Consider the following 21,029-nt stretch of genomic DNA (forward strand, 5'->3'; position numbering starts at 1 on the left):
GGTTCTGCTGTGAATATTTCAACAGAAAACTTTTAGCCCTGTCACCTACTATTATCCACACTCACTGAACACAGGGGACACATTTGCTTCAAATTGTTTATTGATTGCACTGACTATGTACTTCACAGTTTTATGAGTGCCCACCAGTTTTAAGTGCCAAGAGTTGAATACTTATGTATTGTATTTATTTTTCTTTATTATTATTTTTTTTTTTAGAAATGAAAATCTGAAAGTGGAAAATCTATAACACTGTATTTAAACAAAAAACAAAACAAAAGTACCTCAGCTGTATAGACCAGTTTCGAGCCGACGTCACAGTTACGTCACGGCGCTAGCTGGTGGCAAAAGGAAAGGAAAACTGAAGGCGGCCGACACAAACCAGCACAGATTCGGCTACAAAATAAGGAGCTTAAATTATTATTATTGTTATTAAATGTCATCTTGTTGTGTTGTTGGGTGCAAGAATCAACGGCGTACAGGCTCCAATTTGAAATTTTATCGCATAATGTTTTCTAAATGATTGTGACTATTTGTGAATCATCTATGAATTTATACATAGTTTTGATTGATTGTGACTATCCTTTTTGAAGAACCTGGTAAAAAAGGGTAATCAAATACATAGTTAAAAAATGAATATGCTGTATCTGGAATTTTTATTTAATCACATCGTTAAAATTGCACCGTAATGTCACTTACATTGTCGTCTTTGTGTCTGGCCGTGGCGCTGGCTAGGCAGAACTGCGGATCGTAGGCTACCACACAAGGCTTAAATTGTATGTGACCATTACAGTTATAGGCATCTAAAGATTTATATGCCCTCAGTTTCTCTTTACACTCAGTTTCTCTATCGGGTAGGTGTAGAAGTCAGGCCACTCAACCGGAGGTAGCGTTGACGTTAATCCTGTCAGATCGTCCATTCATTGACTGAGCGCGTACAGGTCAGCCAATCTGGGATGTACGTTAAAATAAAAATTTCCAAATAACAATCGCGGTCCTGGACAGTGAGTGACCTTGCACATTAAGATAAAATCGGATTTTCTCCAGTCATTATTAAAAAAACAAGCTTACAAAACTTGCAAACCAACGTTAGTAAAGTGGCCAGAGGGATCGTTCTGCCACCACCTAAGCTCCGCCCACACAAAAACGTCACCATGTTTACCAACTGAAAATTGGTCTATTATTCATGGTAACTATATAATTAAATGTTGAATATGATGAATCTGACTATGACCTAATTTGGTCGAAATAACTTTTTACAGAGCATCTATAACTTTTTCATCTTAGAAAAAATTGTGAGGTGTTTCAATAAATCACATTCAAAAATGTCTCACAAACATATTTCACAAGTTTATGTTGGATACACGAAACAATAATAAACGTTAAGGCATCTGTTGTAAATATGATACTCTGCCCTTAATAAAACAATAAATAACTGCATGGATTTGCTAATAAAGACTATAATTCTCTGTAAAACATAATGACAACTGCCAAAATTCTTGGAATGATGCTTGTTGTTGTCCCTGATCAGTTTGTGAAAGAGATCCTGAAAAACAAACTATTAATCTCTTGAGGCGAAAGTTACGGAGCGCCACACATGACATACAGGGAAAAAATATGTATATTGTGGCCATAAATGAACAATTTGTTATCAAGACTTAGTAATACATCAGCACATTTTACTAACTCGTTCCCTTGTTTTAAGTAAATCGTGTGCATGATATAATTATACGTTCCCTCGTTTGACTAAATCATCGCCATGTTGTGTTATTTTTTTCCTCTTGTTTTATGCCAGGTTCAGACTACACAATATCAGCCCGATTTTGGCACGATCCGTTTGACGTAGGTTGTCATGGTGATTCATAAATTTCAAAGGGCGTCGTGACGTAAGAATCGATTGTTTTATCTTGTATAGTTTGTCATAGTGGACGACAATAGACAATGTGACGCTTCACGATGTCCCGGCAGAAAGATTAGCATGTTTATTTTTTTTTCAGCCCTCCGCGACGAGTTACGTCACATCTGTGTCGTTGACCAATAGGAGCACAGAAGCTCTTTCGTACACAGTTTTCAAACATGGCGAAACGAAAGAGAGATGATGGTATTGGTGCTTTTCTTTATTAAACTCATAAAAGACAAAAAAGTATTACTGGATTCTAAAAATAATGGCTAGTGCGGCGGCTGAGATACATGTAAACCTACAGTACCAAAAACCGTTGCCATGATTTTTTTGGGTTTTAGTCGCATAACATCGGTTAATGGAAACGCTGTCATTCCGCAATATTTTTTTAACGACATTTAGAAAATATCGTTTAAGTCAAATCTTAAGTCGAATCCGTATGTTCGAAAGCTAGTTATTTTACTTTCTAAAGTTTTAAATATGGATATTTTTCTTACACAAACGCATCGCTTCGCTTCAGAAGGCCTTTATTACCCCCCCAGAGCAGTGTGGAGCACTTTTAAGATGGATAGATGCACTTTTATGGACTTCAAAACAGAAGTGCGATTCACTGCCATTATAAAGTTTGGAAGAGCCAGGACATTTTTTAATATAACTCCGATTGTATTCGTCTGAATGAAGAGTGTCACATACACCTAGGATGACTTGAGGGTGAGTAAATCATGGGCTAATTTTCATTTTTGGGTGAACTATACCTTTGATAAGCAGTAGGAATGAATTCTTAATTCGTGGCCACAATATATATTTTTGTCTGCTTGTCATGTGCGGTGCTTCGTAGAAAGTGGTACAGAAAGTGAAGTCAGTGCCATCCAGTGTCCATAACCTCAGCTTTTCTCTGAGTGAGGTTGCGCTCTATCCCGCTGAAAGAGCAAGGTCAGGCCTTTCCTAAAACGGTGGTCCCGCACACTGTAAATAATCACATTGCAGCAACTATTGCCCGTCAGAATCCAAAATGCCAAAAAGGAGAAGTTGCACCAGGTGAATCCCACAACATTCCCCAGAACGAACACTGCGATAGGAGAGAATGAGGCTGTGAAGGCAAAAGTGAGGATCCCAATGGTTTTAGCGGCTTTGATATCAGAAAACGAGGGTCTATGAGGACACCCACTGGCTCCCATATCCGTGCCAAGACTTCCCTCGGAGAGCAGCTTACGTTTGCGGGAATAACGGCGGATACTAGTGAAGGATAGGATATTTACGGCTAATGTGCCTCCTAATAAACTGAAGTCGAAGGCTGGGAACAGCAGAAGGATGTTTGCATCTGGAGGCAGCTGATTTTTGATCAGTAAAGGTGCGTAGTTGCACATTCGACTGCACTCGTTGTACTCCAGTGTGAAGCTGTTGCTCAGCATGAGCGGAGACATGGCTAGTAAAAAGCTGCCAGTCCAGGACAGGATAATTAGGAATAGGATACGATGGCGTGTCACAAGCGTGTCTTTATGCAACGGACGCAGGATCGCAACACTGCGCTCCATTGTCATCAGAAAGATGGTACTAATCGAGACAAAGGTGCATCCAGCAAAAACTGGACCAATCAGCATGCAGGGTTGCCAAGATCTGGTTGAGATCCCCTGGTACCACAGCGGGGGGGCTCTGGTCACCATGAGAGAGATTTCGGTGTATACAGAAAATGGCACCACCCAGACTCCAACCATCATGTCTGCGATGGCCAGGGACACTGCAAGACAATTATAGAAATTATTTCAGATTGCATTATTCATTCAGGTTCATCTCAGCTCGCCTTCTGTGGAGTAAACATTACAATGAGAAAGTTTCTCATTATTATGAGAAAGTTTCTTGATAAAATAAGATACTGGGCCCTATTTTAACGTTCTGAAATGCAAGTATCAAATGCGAAACGCAAGTAACTTTGTGGGCGGATCTCGGGCGCTGTTGCTATTATACCGGCGGGATAAATGACTCTTGTGCCCGACGCAAATCTAAAATGGGTTGGTCTGACGTAGCTTCATTACTCATAGGTGTGGTTTGGGCGTAACGTGAAATAAACCAATCAGAGCGTCATCTCACATTCCCTTTAAGAGCAGGCACGCTTGTTCCATGGCGGATTGCTATTATAAAGGCGGATTTGCCAGGAGCGGTTCACAGCCGAGGAGACTGACGTTCTCGTCAGGGCCGTAAAACACAGAGAAGTGACATTGTATGGGGATGGAGAAACACACCCAAATTAGCTTCAGTTAAACAGGCATATAATAATTTGGGTAAATGTGTAAGCTAGATTTATGCCTATTTTTCACATCTTCATGGACACCACAATGATTTCCCTCGTGTGGAATATTTTTCCTTGTAATTATGTATGGTTTGCAAAACTGTGAACTGCTGCGTCTGTGAGTAGATGAGAGAAGCAAAGTGTATGTGCGTTCTGCACACGCTACATTATGGCCAAGCATGCGCTCTTAAAATAGCATCCGAAAACGCACCACTGACTTTAGACGAGGTTTTTCCTGGTCAGTGGCGGAATTGTTTTCTGAAACTGCAAAATAGCACCAGGGAACGTTTGCGCCGGAACACGCCTCCTCTTTTCGCTGAACCGCCCCCGGGAGCGCAAGTTCATTCCCTAATTTACTGACGTGCGTCTGTGGAGGGAAAAGTCCGCTGTGCGTCGGGTGCAAAATAGGAATAATACATGCGTTGGTGTACAAAGTCAATTGCGCTGGGTGCAAGATAGGGCCCACTAAGTCTTAATTATGAGAAAGTTATGATATTATTATGACTTTTTTTTTATTCAAGAAAAAGTGCTTCCATAAACTTTGCAGTTCAATTTATTAATTTTCCCTTTGCTCTGAGGTGCAAAAATACTCTCTCAATATGGAGTTTAGTTTTAATAAATTGTTATATCTGACCTGTAGAATTAGGCTAATTGAAAAACATACTGCTTGCCCCATTGTTAACAGGATACACTGTTTTGTTTCAGAAATATGTGAGGTAGTGTGCAGTATGCAATGATAAATGTTTTGAACAGTAGTACGTTTGTAACAGTATGTAACTGTAACCTTATTATGTTAGATGTTTAATTAAACATAATTACTCTCAGATATGTATCACTTAATTTGCTTTAAGTCGCCCTATTGTCAATAATTGTATTCCTTAAAACTCATCTTTGATCACCAAAATGACATTTTTTCCCTGAACAAAAGTTACTTCTTGCCTTAAAATAGCTTGAGTGTAACTCGACACCCTTGCCTCATTTGGTTCTATGAATATGCAAATTAGCCCCGCCTCCACTCACTCAGCTCAGAGATCCACTGGTTGACGATCACAAGTTGATCTGATTGGTTACAAGGTAGTTTGTGACGTCAGAAACACCAGCGATTTCAAAGCGTGTTTTTGAGACTGTCTTTGGTTCACTGCAGATTTTAGAAAATACTCAGCAATGGTGTCGACTTATGAATTTACACATGGTTTGTCTTAAAGCATATTAAAAACACCAAATAGACATATACACAACATTAAAACTTGATTTTCACCACAGGGGGACTTTAACCCAATTTTATTTTATTTTTTTAGCAGTTTGGCCAAACAATGTCAAGAAATTTCAAGAAAAAGGTTCATATTTCTTCTGATTAATCACACTGCAGTGTGGGATACGGTACTGAAGAGAACAGACAACATTTGCATACTGTAAACCCTGTAGATACTACAATCTGCGAACGTATAGCATGCCATCCTGAACATATTCTGTATGTAAATCATCGTGGTTACCTTTGAGGTAGCCTTGTGGTGTTCGAGAATGCCGGGTCTGCATGAAAACAGTGAGCGTCACCACGTTTCCCACCACAATGGCGAAGGCCAGACTGACCATGAATATGACCGCTAATGTTCGGTTTATCAGTCCACAGCAGCAGACTGTGCAGAGAGGAGCCATAGTTTCTTCAGTCGCTGTCTGATTAGCAGTCTCCATTATCCCAAGCTGAGGTCCTGGTTGTCTGAGTACACCAAAGTTGGCCAATAGTGCAGTATTGATATGGTCTTCATGCCTCTAACAGGCACTGATATAGATGGGCTAGTCAAGTCAATGTTTCGGGTGGTTCTGTTGTTTGCAGTGAATTACAACCCTGTGAAAGAGCAGAGAAAACAGTTTGTACATTTTAACGTAAGGCAACACAATAGACTGCAATAAAAGTTGCATGGTGTCAACAAGCCTGTGCAAATGTATGCTAACAAATCAGATTCCAATTTTAATGTGAAATTACCTGAGGTAGAAAACAGGATGGACATAATTTGCAATGCAAATTTGATTGTAAGGAAGGATGATACAAGAACAGATGTGCACAGGCAAGAACCTTTTTTTTTTTGCAGTCATACCTTTCAGTGAACAGTTCTAAATACCCATTTTTTTCTTACACCGTGTCCTAACCAGACACGATGCGATAAAATTCCAGCGACAAATAATTTGTCTGTCCACACTAGACGCGACGCGACGTGACTGCGAGATGCGTTAAAATCAATCAAAACCCACAGCCAATCAGAACAGCGTGTGGGCGGAGTCAGCCAATCAGAACAGCGTGTGGGCGGAGTCTCGCGGCACCAGAGCGTAATCTTGACGGCACTCGCAAGAAAATGGATAAGTAGCTACACAATCAAATTCACAAATATTACACCATTTAAACATTATTAAAAATACATAGGCTGAGTTACTAAAACAATCTTTGTCAAAGAATACACTTGTTTGTTCACAGTTTGAGCGTTCTTGTTTCCATTTGTTTGATTTCAAGATCCATTGTTGCTTTTACAGCTTCAAAGCTGGAGCACTAAATGATATTCAGAGTCACATTACACGCTTTAAACATTAAATAAAGCACATAATCAGTACCTGAGATTATCATTGCCACACTTTGTGTTTGTTGTTCCAGCGCGACGTCGCAGAAAAATAGAAACCGTTTCTAAAATAGAATCGTCGCGTGTCGCCGTCGCGGCTGGTTAGGACCTTTTTTTACAGTCTATGGTTAGGACAAACACTCTGATCAACATGGAGAAGAGGCGTTTTATCGCGCGTCTCGTGTAGTTCTGTCTTGTAGTTCTTGCAGCATCTCTTCAAATAGAACCCAAAATGTATCCTTGACTGATTTCAGAGCTTTTAAAATTAGACTCCAGCTCTCAGTGTAGGCTACTTACTTAACTTTAGCATGATAAATATTATGTGCGCATTAATATAGAAAGCGTTATGACAGCATCTCAACTGGACACCAACACACTCAGCCAAACTCCTACAGTCTCTCCAACTATCTGTCAAAAAAGTTTTGCATCTTTTACTTCAAATGCATTTAGTAGGAAATAGGCCAGGGTTTCTTAAAGGTCCCATGACATGCTATTTTTTGTAGGCTTTAATATAGGCCTTAGTGGTCCCTAGTACTGTATCTGAAATCTCTTTTCAAAAATCCAGCCTCGGTGCAGAATTATAGCCACTACAAGCCAGTCCCAGAATGAGCTTCCTTCAGACAGGCCGTTTCGGTGTCTGTAGCTTTAAATACTAATGAGGAGGAGAAAGGCGGCGCAAGGTGGAGGGTGGGTGTGGCCTTGACCATCTTGCGCAACGGTACCGGTCCGTGCATGTTTACGTTGGATATAGCAATGGCACGAAGACACGCAGTCGTTCAAGCATTTCAGTTTGACCCAGAATCTGATCCGGATGGAGAAGCAACGACTCGGCGGCTCCAGCAGGACGTTTCCGAATGGTTAGTTTAAAATATTATGTCTGGATAGGGTACTTTATTCGGATGGTTTAGTTATTATCATGTAGCTAACGCTAACCTACTGTTGCCTTTTCATGAGAGATCTGTAACATCTGTAATTTATCTTATTACAATTACATCATCAAGCTCTGCGATCTTGAAATGCGGATATCGCGCGCGCGCATTTCATGTCATGGGACCTTTAATGAATCCAACTGAGACATTGCTTTTGCAACGGCTTATTCATTATAAATTAGAGCTCTGAGAATCAAAACTAAAACTTAACTTACTAAATTATAGTTTATTTGACAGATTGCATTAGGTGAAACTTTGAAATGGTATGCTGATACTCTACCAAGCTAAAGGATAAAATTAAACCATTGCTCTCATATCTCTGCTTCCAAAACATAATAAGCTGCCTGTATGTATAGGCCTACTGTTTATTATTGTCTTAAAGGTGCAGGCATATTTATCATTACTTGGCAAAATTTGGTGGGTGAAATCCAGTCATTCTAGTAGGAATTCGCATAATTGAGTTCACATGAGGGCAACAAAGTTTCCCATGCAGATTTCGCTCATGTTCAAGCTGGTAAATTTTCACAGGCTAAAAAAGATCCAATGTCTCCTGTCAATAGTGCAGTGATGAATGAAGCACGGCTCACACTGCCAAACCAAGCAGTTTTATGCTGGTCGAACGCAGCGAATTAACGTGACCAACTTGAACTATTGAATCATTCTCCTTCACACGAAATTCCCAATCATGTGGATTCCTATTGAAACGACTGGATTTCGCCCACAAATATTTGCCAAACAATAGTAAGTGTCTCCACTTCTTAAGGCTGCAGCCTAAAGCTTAAAGTATACTTCGACAGAAGAGTCCACTTGGTTGCAGTACGCACTGTGCAATAGTAGTGGAAGAGTGCAGAAAGAGTGATACAAAACAACACGCTGAAAGTTGTTTTGCTTCTTGTTCTAAACTTTGCATCAAATGGCAGATCTGCTGATTTTCCTCTTCTTACCCAGCTAACAGGGAGCGTTCCCGTAACTTTCACTAACGTTATGTAAAAGTTATGTAAATGTTAGTAAAAAACTTTCCCAAAATAATATTTCTGGAACGTTCTTATAATGTTTATAGAGTTAAAATACATTCTCGTAACGTTGAGAGAACTTAGAACAAAGTTTTTAGAACGTCCTTGTGATGTTATTTGTTCTTGACTGATGTTCTCTTACTATTGAGAGAAAACATTCATAGAACAACATTCTCAGATACAAAAATTTGTTCTTAGAATGTTTTTCTAACATTCCCATTAAGTTATGAAAACGTTATTTCTGAGTGTTTTCTGAACGTTCAAAACAGTTTTTTTTAAACATTTTAAGAACATTTTGTCTAAACATTTATACATAACTTTTAAAGAACGTTATGGGAATGATCTCTTTAGGTTATAAAAAAAATATATAGTGCAGGGAACGTTCTGGAAAGCTCTCTTTAAATATACTGTAAAATAAAACCCAAAAATAACCTGCAGGGAACGTTCTCTTTAAAAAAAACTGGACGTTTTCAGTGTTTAAAAAACATTCCGAAATAACCTTTTCCTAACCTAATGGGAATGTTAGCAAAACGTTCTGACAACTTATTTTTGTTAGCTGGGTATATCCTTCCACACAAATGTCCTGTAAATGAAACGGCTCACTGTGGCCCTCTGATGTCTAAATCTAGTTATTTAAAGGTAAATAAAATAATAAATAACAAAAAAAAAAAATAATATATATATATATATATATATATATATATAACAATTAAATGATTTAAGCTTTCTGGACAAAAAATAAATAAAAAATGAAGAAGAGTAATTTTAAGGCTTCGGGTCATTGTGACCCACGAGGGAAAGATTTGTTAACTGAGGGATTGCCTTCGCCCTAAAAATACATGTAATTCTGTCTTCTAATGTGTCTGAAATGAAATATCGTATGAAGAAGCAGAGCTGTTCCCCTTCTGCCACAGCCTTCATGTTGGGATCATGAAATTATCCAAAGCGAATAGAAACTATGCAGTATAGCATTCAGCTCAGGGTTTGTGGGCATGTTTGCTGAACGCCATAATTCATTTAGTGAATCTGCGCGGATAGTGCTTACAAATAAACAGCGCTTTCATCAGGAACAATTCATTCTTAAGGAATTTCCACTTTTGTTTTTGTCTGTTTCTGTTTTTCCTCCTCGAACACTTCCACTAATAAAGAGTTTTGCATCATTCACATCACACATCTCTTGTTGCTCTCCAAATTTGTCTGTGTTTCTGGAAATGAAGAGGTAGTTTCTTCAGTTGTCAATCTCTCACGTATCAGAACTGCTTATGAACAGAAGCGTATTCGGCACACCAAACAGGGCCGCCAATCATATGATGCTGCTAACCGTGTGAATAAATACAGCGCATTACAAGAGAAATGGTTTGGACCATGAATCCATCGTATGCAAAATCACGAAATCCTTTGGAAAATTGATTATAAACTTATATCTCATTCAATACTGAAAGAGTTTGAATAGGCCAACTGATTGATAAGAGTTCACTCTAATTAAAATGTACTATTTCACCCCATATTTGTGCTGTTTGTATTTTATGTGTATTGTTGTGTCATTAGCTTAGCAATATACAGTACTAATGTCAAACCATTCGTGTGTATTGAAGTCAACTGCTGGAGAAGTAATCGTGTGGATTTCCTTCTTCTTTGGATCGTTCCAAATGAAGCGTCCCTTATGAAGCATTTAGGAAGACAGACACGGAAGCAACTGGAACAGAGCCAGTCTGTCAACCACAAGAAAATACATTGTGCATAAATTAATTGATGGTGGAAGTGAGCTATAAACAAAAGGAATTCTTCAGTGTAGTGTAGCGGCAGCAAACCGCTTTATATGGAAGTCCCTATATTCCCAGACAGTCGAGACCGTCATCTGTTGGATTAATGGAGTGACCTGCACTGGACCCTGAAGCCCTGAGGCTGTGTGTGTGTGTGTGTGTGTGTGTGTGTGTGTGTGTGTGTGTGTGTGCACTTATACTTATTTCAACATCTTGCTCATGTTGTTTTTTACCCTTATGTTTGGACCACGGTAAATATTACGCGGTATAACGTCGTAGTTACGTTGTCAATCACAATATTACCAAAAAGTACCAATAAATGAAGTGACTGGTACATCTTATGATTTGCATGCAGGTTTTATGTTCAATTTATTTAACAGGATCAGTGTTTTTATAACAGTTAATGTTAGTATTGTGTATTTACCATAGTATCAGTATAATCCAAAATACCACTTTAGTTTAACTTATTTTGTGATTTTTTATATTTTTAATGACTGGTGGCTCATACCAACTTACTAACGTTACTGCTATTTAATATCCTTACCTTATATACAGTTTATTCATCAGTGTTAGAGATATTATTAATGCGTATGTTGAGAAGCCTACCTGTTTTTGTGAAATAAATTTGCTTGGTTTTTACAAGCAAATGTATTTTATAATTATGTATAATATTGAGAATTGATTGGTTTAGGACACAGGTGTACTTTCCAATTATCTTGTAATAACCGGGTTTATAATTACAAAACTAATTATAATTGATAAAAGAATTATAAAAGAACAATGAAGAACAATGAAGAGAATAATCGAGATCTACAGTAGGCTATTCATCATCTATGATATTCTACGCATTACAGAATGCATTTTAATCTCAGTACACATGCAAGAAAAAGTCACATTGCATAATGTCACAGCATTTCATTTGTTAATAAATAGCAAATATTTACTCATTTTAGTTAAAACAGAGTTACCCCATCTCATTTGTTTTAAATTGCATTGTTGCATTTATTTTATTCTTATTATGTGTGGAGCTTTAATAATGGCCTTAATATTGATTTAGAAACTACATGGAGAATTTGTAATAGAATTACACATTTCATTTTTCACACTACAGGAGCATATACAATGAAGAATAGTGAAGAATTATATAATTGAAAATGCACCGATGTTTCCCTTAAAACACTTGACCTTGTCCATTCATATCAATTGTAGGTTGAGCTTTATCGAAGATTTGCACTGGACTTTAGGGGTGTTTACTGGTTCATTCTCAATATACATTGTCATGCATTGTTCTTTTAATGAAGATTCCTTTAAATATTTGCAGATAAACATATGCTCTAAGAAATTTAGATTTTCTTTTCAATCAACAAACAGTCATCTTCATGTAACGCTCTTACCTGTGTTTTATATTACTGAAAACTGAGCGAGGTAATACTCTGTATGCCAGTCTTGGTCCAGTTCCCGTTTGAATCCACGATCTCCCATCAGAAAACAGGTAAATCTCTCATACAAACAGAAAAAAAAGCTTTGAAATGATTCTCTCTGTCAGATTTATTATCCCTCCATCCTCCCCTGTTTTTCTCACCCTCCACGTTTTCTTCTTCCCACTCTTTATTGCAGTCTCTCGTTCCTTGTTGACCTAGTCTCTCTCTCTCTCTCTCTCTCTCTCTCTCTCTCTCGCTCAAGCCTTACAGTAACACATGCTCCTCTCTCTCAGTGTGTTATCCTCTCTTTCCCTCTCATCCACCTTAAAAGAGCTCGTGGCTCACAGCTCTCGACGTCTTTCACATTTTTTACCTGTTACTCTTAAAATTACCCCTCCTATATTTTTCAGCAGCTTTATTCACCCTCTCCTCACTTCATCTTTTTTCTTCCACTTCACTCATAAAATATGTATAGAAACAGGCACAAACACACACACACACAGAGCCAGGTCTGCACTGAAGGTCTGGTGTTGAAGATGTATTGAAACCGGAAAATGAACTGAAACCTTGAATGCAAGTGTGATGAATGGATGTGCGTAAACCAGTGGCTTAATCACCAGATCGGGGTGTTGTTTATTGTGTTTATTATGGCCTTCAGCTTAACTAGTTTTATTCCTGAAAATAGGCCTACATCTGCCAGCACATTCATCTGTGTATATTCATTTGGATAGATTTACTGTAATATTTGGAGGGATTTCTAAAATAACTGATTTTTCTCTATTCAGAAGAGTGCCGTTATGCATGCAAACCTGCCACTACGATTCTGGGCTGTTATGGGTGGTTGCCAAGGCATTGCTATGCAGGGGTGTGTTTCCCGTACAACGCTGTAACTCGCTGCTTCACTATCATAGTACAATGCATTATTGAAGAAATCAACTAGCGAGTCACGACTGTTTCCCGAAACCGTACTGGCGCAAATTGGTAGTTCAACCACGTTGGTTAATGATGTCACGCAGCTGTTGGAGTAGGATAACTTATTCTAATAACTTATTTTAACGAATCTGTTTGAGATCGAATTAATGCTAGATGTTTTGCTATAAATAACAGACATGCATCTGAGGACTATTTCTCATTTATTTTGCTTTATTTCCAGATTCAATCATAGACTCGTTCTTCTTACAGAGCTCATTCACACATGCAAACTCTTCAAAAATGATGCTTTAAAACTAAAAGACGTACATGACATTTGTATTTATTCTAAATAAAAGATACAGATTGCACTGAATGTCAGCTTGCTTGCTTAAGATAAGGATTTATTAAGACCACATGTCAGGCAAACATGAAACTATGCTCTTAACCACAGGTCGAGAGCTGTCGTTGAAACCACACAACTCTGCGAATGTTCGTTAGAGCGACGGTTTCGGGAAAGACCGACTCGTTGAACTGCTGATAACGACCGAACTTGCGACCTGATGCTTTTGGGAAACGCACCTCAGATTGGGTTTGGTAGTTGCCAAGTTGTTGCTAGAGTTATGGGATGTAACTTAACAGCACAAAAATGCACCCAAAGTTAAGAGCAAACAAATTTCTGAAGTGAGTCTTGAAAGCAACATGCAGATTTATTTCCACAAATCAGTTTATAGGATCTCACCATTTTCCATGATTTATTTATTTTTTATCTGTAGCCTACTTATCTGCCTTTACTCTTAAAAAAGGTTAAATTGGGTTCTACATAGATCGCAAGGGTTCTTGAATTTATGCCAAAAATGACAAATGTCTTAAATGATTGCATAATACTTTCATGTTCAACAGATTATTTTATTTCTTTCTTGTGATAAAATTGTCACGATCCACACAAGGAACAGGCAAGATCCAAATGCAGTGTAAGTTATTTATTAGGTAATCCAAATCGTAGTCTTCCATGCAAAAAGGTCAAAATCCAAATATCAATCCAAGAACAGAAAACAAACTGGGAATACAGGGAACTGAAGTGGTGTGAACAAAACAAGGACTCCGTGACACATACTAAAACAGACAGGGTATATATACACAGGGAACACAAGCTAAACAAGATAACAAGGGGGCGTGGTAAACTGAAACACCTGTGAAGACTAATCAACATAACAAGGAACAACTAAACATGACAAGACACATGGCAGGATCACATGACAAGCATGGGAAAATATGACAGACACTAACAAAGAACAAGACACAAAACCCACACCGTGACATAACCTCCCCTCTACGGAGCGGCTACCAGACGCTACAAGACGTGACAGACCAAACAAAAATCCAGGCGGGAGGTGGAGTGGTGGAGGCTCAGGGGGAGGGAAGGGGGACCAGGTCCATGGAGGGAAACGGGGACAGGGAGTGACAGTTCATCTGGCGGCCAGGGCGGAGCAGACAGTCCCCCGGGCGGCCAGGGCGGAGACTTTGCTTCGGGCGGCCAGGACGGAGACTCTCCCTCGGGCGGCCAGGGCGGAGACTGTCCCTCGGGCGGCCAGAGCGGAGACTGTCCCTCGGGCGGCCACGGCGGTGAAGACCCCTCGGGCGACCAGGGCAGAGACTCTCCCTCGGGCGGCCAGGGCGGAGACTCTCCCTCGGGCGGCCAGGGCGGAGACTCTCCCTCGGGCGGCCAGGGCGGAGACTGTCCCTCGGGCGGCCAGGGCGGAGACTGTCCCTCGGGCGGCCAGGGCGGAGACTGTCCCTCGGGCGGCCAGGGCGGAGACTGTCCCTCGGGCGGCCAGGGCGGAGACTGTCCCTCGGGCGGCCAGGGCGGAGACTGTCCCTCGGGCGGCCAGGGCGGAGACTGTCCCTCGGGCGGCCAGGGCGGAGACTCTCCCTCGGGCGGCCACGGTGGTGAAGACCCCTCGGGCGGCCAGGTTGGTGAAGACCCCTCGGTCGGCCACGGCGCAGGAACAGACACCAATGGCTCAGGAACTGGAACTGGCACCAACGGCTCAGGCACTGGAACTGGCACTGGAACTGGTACCACCCGCTCAGGCACTGGAACTGGCACCACCGGCTCAGGCACTGGAACTACTGGAACTGGCACCACCGGCTCAGGCACTGGAACTACTGGAACTGGCACCACCGGCTCAGGCACTGGAACTACTGGAACTGGCACCACCGGCTCAGGCACTGGAACTACTGGAACTGGCACCACCGGCTCAGGCACTGGAACTACTGGAACTGGCACCACCGGCTCAGGCACTGGAACTGGCACCACCGGCTCAGGCACTGGAACTGGCACCACCGGCTCAGGTTCAGACACAGACACAGGCTCAGGAACAGACACAGACACAGGCACAGACACAGACACAGGCACAGGCACAGGCACAGGCTCAGGCACAGGCTCAGGCACAGGCTCAGGAACAGACCCTGGCTCCGGCTCAGGAACAGACCCTGGCTCCGGCTCAGGAACAGACCCTGGCTCCGGCTCAGGAACAGACCCTGGCTCCGGCTCAGGAACAGACCCTGGCTCCGGCTCAGGAACAGACCCTGGCGCTCCGGCTCAGGAACAGACCCTGGCTCCGGCTCAGGAACAGACCCTGGCTCCGGCTCAGGAACAGACCCTGGCTCCGGCTCAGGAACAGACCCTGGCTCCGGCTCAGGAACAGACCCTGGCTCCGGCTCAGGAACAGACCCTGGCTCCGGCTCAGGAACAGACCCTGGCTCCGGCTCAGGAACAGACCCTGGCTCCGGCTCAGGAACAGACCCTGGCTCCGGCTCAGGAACAGACACTGGCTCCGGCTCAGGAACAGACACTGGCTCCGGCTCAGGAACAGACACTGGCTCCGGCTCAGGAACAGACACTGGCTCCGGCTCAGGAACAGACACTGGCCCCGGCTCAGGAACAGACACTGGCCCCGGCTCAGGAACAGACACTGGCCCCGGCTCAGGAACAGACACTGGCCCCGGCTCAGGAACAGACACTGGCCCCGGCTCAGGAACAGACACTGGCCCCGGCTCAGGAACAGACACTGGCCCCGGCTCAGGAACAGACACTGGCCCCGGCTCAGGAACAGACACTGGCCCCGGCTCAGGAACAGACACTGGCCCCGGCTCAGGAACAGACACTGGCCCCGGCTCAGGAACAGACACTGGCCCCGGCTCAGGAACAGACACTGGCCCCGGCTCAGGAACAGACACTGGCCCCGGCTCAGGAACAGACACTGGCCCCGGCTCAGGAACAGACACTGGCCCCGGCTCAGGAACAGACACTGGCCCCGGCTCAGGAACAGACCCCTGGCCCCGGCTCAGGAACAGACCCTGGCCCCGGCTCAGGAACAGACCCTGGCCCCGGCTCAGGAACAGACGCTGGCCCCGGCTCAGGAACAGACGCTGGCCCCGGCTCAGGAACAGACGCTGGCCCCGGCTCAGGAACAGACGCTGGCCCCGGCTCAGGAACAGACGCTGGCCCCGGCTCAGGAACAGACGCTGGCCCCGGCTCAGGAACAGACGCTGGCCCCGGCTCAGGAACAGACGCTGGCCCCGGCTCAGGAACAGACGCTGGCCCCGGCTCAGGAACAGACGCTGGCCCCGGCTCAGGAACAGACGCTGGCCCCGGCTCAGGAACAGACGCTGGCCCCGGCTCAGGAACAGACGCTGGCCCCGGCTCAGGAACAGACGCTGGCCCCGGCTCAGGAACAGACGCTGGCCCCGGCTCAGGAACAGACGCTGGCCCCGGCTCAGGAACAGACGCTGGCCCCGGCTCAGGAACAGACGCTGGCCCCGGCTCAGGAACAGACGCTGGCCCCGGCTCAGGAACAGACGCTGGCTCCGGCTCAGGAACAGACGCTGGCTCCGGTTCAGGAACAGACGCTGGCTCCGGTTCAGGAACAGACGCTGGCTCCGGCTCAGGAACAGGAACAGACACCACCGGCTCAGGAACAGAAACAGACACCACCGGCTCAGGAACAGAAACAGACACCACCGGCTCAGGAACAGGAACAGACACCACCGGCTCAGGAACAGGAACAGACACCACCGGCTCAGGAACAGGAACAGACACCACCGGCTCAGGAACAGGAACAGACACCACCGGCTCAGGAACAGGAACAGACACCACCGGCTCAGGAACAGGAACCGACCCCACCGGCTCAGGAACAGACACCACCGGCTCAGGAACAGACACAGGCTCGACAGCGGCCATCTTGTCAGGGGACACAGGCTCGGCAAACGTGACCTGAACACTCTCGGCGGCGGCCCTCTTGTCCGAAGACACAGGCTCAGCAGGCGTGACGTGAACAGGCTCGGTGGTGGCCATCTTGTCCGAAGACACAGGCTCGGCAGGTGTGACGTGAACAGGCTCGGCGACGGCCATCTTGTCCGAAGACACAGGCTCGGCAGGCGTGACGTGAACAGGCTCGGCGGCGGCCATCTTGTCCGAAGACACAGGCCCGGCAGATGTGACGTAACCAGGCTCGGCGGTGGCCATCTTGTCCGAAGACACAGGCTTGGCGGCGGCCATCTTGTCCGAAGACACAGGCTCAGCAGTCGTGACGTGAACAGTCTCGGGATCGGCAGACGTGATCTTCCTCCCTCTTCTCCATCCGCGACGGCGAGATGGTGGTTCCGGTCCGTCCCTCACGAGCCCAGGGTCGAATGGGGGCCATGGTGGAGAGTGATGCTGGACCTCCACTCGACCACCTCCTGCTCTGCGACCTCCCCGGGTTCCACGGAAAATGACAAGGTGGGTTCCTTTAAAGTACTCTCTCCTCTCCAGTTCAGTGGCTGGGGAAAAAAGGCTCGAACTCACACTACTGGATCTCTGCATGACGGAGTCCTTCTGTCACGATCCACACAAGGAACAGGCAAGATCCAAATGCAGTGTAAGTTATTTATTAGGTAATCCAAATCGTAGTCTTCCATGCAAAAAGGTCAAAATCCAAATATCAATCCAAGAACAGAAAACAAACTGGGAATACAGGGAACTGAAGTGGTGTGAACAAAACAAGGACTCCGTGACACATACTAAAACAGACAGGGTATATATACACAGGGAACACAAGCTAAACAAGATAACAAGGGGGCGTGGTAAACTGAAACACCTGTGAAGACTAATCAACATAACAAGGAACAACTAAACATGACAAGACACATGGCAGGATCACATGACAAGCATGGGAAAATATGACAGACACTAACAAAGAACAAGACACAAAACCCACACCGTGACAAAAATATGTGGTTTGGTTCAAATTTTTTTATTCAAATTAAAAATTAATTAATAATAAATGCATAAAATGACGGATTGACCCTGAGGTTTTATATACGAGACACCTGAAAGAACCCTTTTATGATTCAATATATAACTTTTTCTTCTAAGAGTGTAAGATGTCTGATGTCTGTGACTGAAAAAACACACACAAAAAAACAGGGAACAGGCCTCTTAGTCTCGGTCACTTAAGTCACTTAAAAATGTCTGAATTCCATTGCATTAGATACAAAATATCAAACTCAAGCCGTCCACATTATACAGTCTAGACCGCTGCGTCTCCATATTAAACTGTGCTTGATATGCCCCAGTCTAATAGATTATGCAAATATGATGGGAAAGTTCTGCTTATTTAAATGTTATCCTTGGAGAGTATTCCTGCAGGACTTTTCTGCATGTCTGAGTAATGGAAAGGGAAAATATCCTACTTACAATATTCTCAAAATATTAAATGAAAATGTACTCACTGACTATATTAGACTAGACATTAATATCATGAATAATTCAAACCTCTCCTCTCTGGAATCAGTGTCTTGCATCTGAGAATAAATGTAAACAGGATTGAAAATATGTCTAGAGTAATCCTAGGAGTTCAGTTCTCCTGTTAGCAAAATGTTAAGTATGAGCACATTCTGTCAATCCCAAAAATAAACATTCATTCTGGCAAGCATTAGGCCTATTTATGGGATTACACAACAGGTGCATTTCCACAAATCTGTCATCATGGAAGTGCAAAGTATATATGAATAAACTTTTTTAACCCTGTGGTGCTCTTCGAAAATTTTTACATTTTCTTTTTCTTATATGATTTTTTACTTCATCAGAATGGTACGAACACACACACACACACACACACACACACACACACAAATTTCATCTAGTGGGAACGTTTGGTACTGCGGCCAAACAAAATCTTAGTGAAAGCTCCTTTTTTGAGATGTCAACCTCAAATTTGGAACATAACTTGGCTTTGATTTTCTCGCAGTGTATAAATTTCATAAAAAAAAAAAAAGATTTCATGACAAACTTAAAACTTCTATAGCTATGGAGTCAAAATAGGGCCATATATATCTGCAAAATAAAAAAATGTTTTGCAAAAAAAAAAAAAGTTTTGCAAAAAAAAAAATGTTTTGCAAAAAAAAAATATGTTTTGCAAATAAAAATAGAGTATTGAGAAAAAAAATGCTTTTTTGCAAGTAAAAAATATAATTGCAAAAGAAAAGTTAACCACTGAGAGAAAAAAATAAAGTTTAGCAAAGTAAAACTTCAGCAGCATTGACTTTGCAACACATTTTTCCCTTTGCGCCGCTCCTTTAAATCCGCGTTTCAGTCATCCGTGCCTCTGCGGCGCAAGCTTTCCTTTGCGCTTCATTTTTCTATGCGCCTCGCTTTGTGTCCCTGATTTGACGTGGGGGAGGGGTCAAGAGGTTGGGGTGTGTCTCAGAGCCGTTAGGGTGTGTACAAGGGATGAAGGGAAGGCGCGTCCTTCTCGTTACGTCATCAGCGCGAGCCCCAGACCGAGTGGATCGATCGAAATGGCAGAGCAGAGACATGCGGGTGATGGATCACAGGTATGTATTATTGATCGCTTTCTTCAAGTTCACTAGATAGACCGATAACTAACGTTATATGTAACTATGTTTAACATCATATCCATCACCCGCATGTCTCTGCTCTGCCATTTCGATCAAACCACTCGGTCTGGGGCTCGCGCTGATGACGTAACGAGAAGGACGCGCCTTCCCTTCATCCCTTGTACACACCCTAACGGCTCTGAGACACACCCCAACCTCTTGACCCCTCCCCCACGTCAAATCAGGGACACAAAGCGAGGCGCATAGAAAAATGAAGCGCAAAGGAAAGCTTGCGCCGCAGAGGCACGGATGACTGAAACGCGGATTTAAAGGAGCGGCGGAAAGGGAAAAATGTGTTGCAAAGTCAATGCTGCTGAAGTTTTACTTTGCTAAACTTTATTTTTTTCTCTCAGTGGTTAACTTTTCTTTTGCAATTATATTTTTTACTTGCAAAAAAGCATTTTTTTTTCTCAATACTCTATTTTTATTTGCAAAACTTTTTTTTTTTTTGCAAAACATTTTTTTTTTTTGCAAAACTTTTTTTTTTTTTGCAAAACATTTTTTTATTTTGCAGATATATATGGCCCTATTTTGACTCCATATATAGCTTTTTAACTCTTTGTTTTGTTTTAAAGTATTTACAAAGAGACCAAACTTAAGTCTTTCAAGATTTAGGACAGTTTAATGCTCAACAAGTGGTTAACAGGTAAATAAATGGATACTGTATAAATATAATATCGTAACATAAAAATACAAAATATTAAATACAAAATATAAAAAATTCTGTCATTTTGACTGCCATGTGATTACGTGCCACCAAAGGGTTAAATTAATTAAACAGGTCAATTTATTTTCCTTATTATAGTACTGGATTTTTACAATTTGTTCTACCATGAATGAAGTGCTGGATGTGCATTTTTTTTTTGAACTGTGGAAATGAAGCCATGTTTCAATGCTTTGATGAATTTTCACATTTTTCAATTAAAGTTTAGAGTGATTGAGATAGATAATAAGATTAATTACATTTTACAAACATTACATGGAAGTATTAAGTATATAATATGTTGCTTTATAAAAGTGAAAAACTGATGATTTGAAGTTTTTATATTTTATCTTAATTAGAGTTGTTTTTCATAATCCGAGTCCTGTACGAGAGCAGTAAGGTCTTCAACAGGAGCTGAAAGGTTATATTTTGAGTTTGGCTGCAGGCTAATGACGGCCATCATGACCCACTTCCATCTCTAATACACTTGTGAGATGGTTCGGGCTACTGCGTGTCATTAATAGTTCATAACATTTAAAACATTTGTGTTTTC

The 21,029-nt window shown here is 42.6% G+C and overlaps 1 protein-coding gene across 1 annotated transcript; it reads right to left on the minus strand.

The window, feature by feature from the left end:
- Nucleotides 1–2,781: 2,781 nt before the first annotated feature.
- LOC308686036 (trace amine-associated receptor 7d) lies at nt 2,782–5,876 on the minus strand (the record flags this gene model as incomplete). The annotated part of the gene is made up of 2 exons (XM_081358286.1): nt 2,782–3,635; nt 5,678–5,876. 2 exons carry the CDS (start codon nt 5,874–5,876, stop codon nt 2,782–2,784), a joined length of 1,053 nt encoding a protein of 350 aa, XP_081214412.1.
- Nucleotides 5,877–21,029: the final 15,153 nt, after the last annotated feature.

Source organism: Scardinius erythrophthalmus (assembly GCF_964197995.2).
Source record: "Scardinius erythrophthalmus genome assembly, chromosome: 2".
Taxonomy (NCBI): Eukaryota; Metazoa; Chordata; class Actinopteri; order Cypriniformes; family Leuciscidae; genus Scardinius; species Scardinius erythrophthalmus.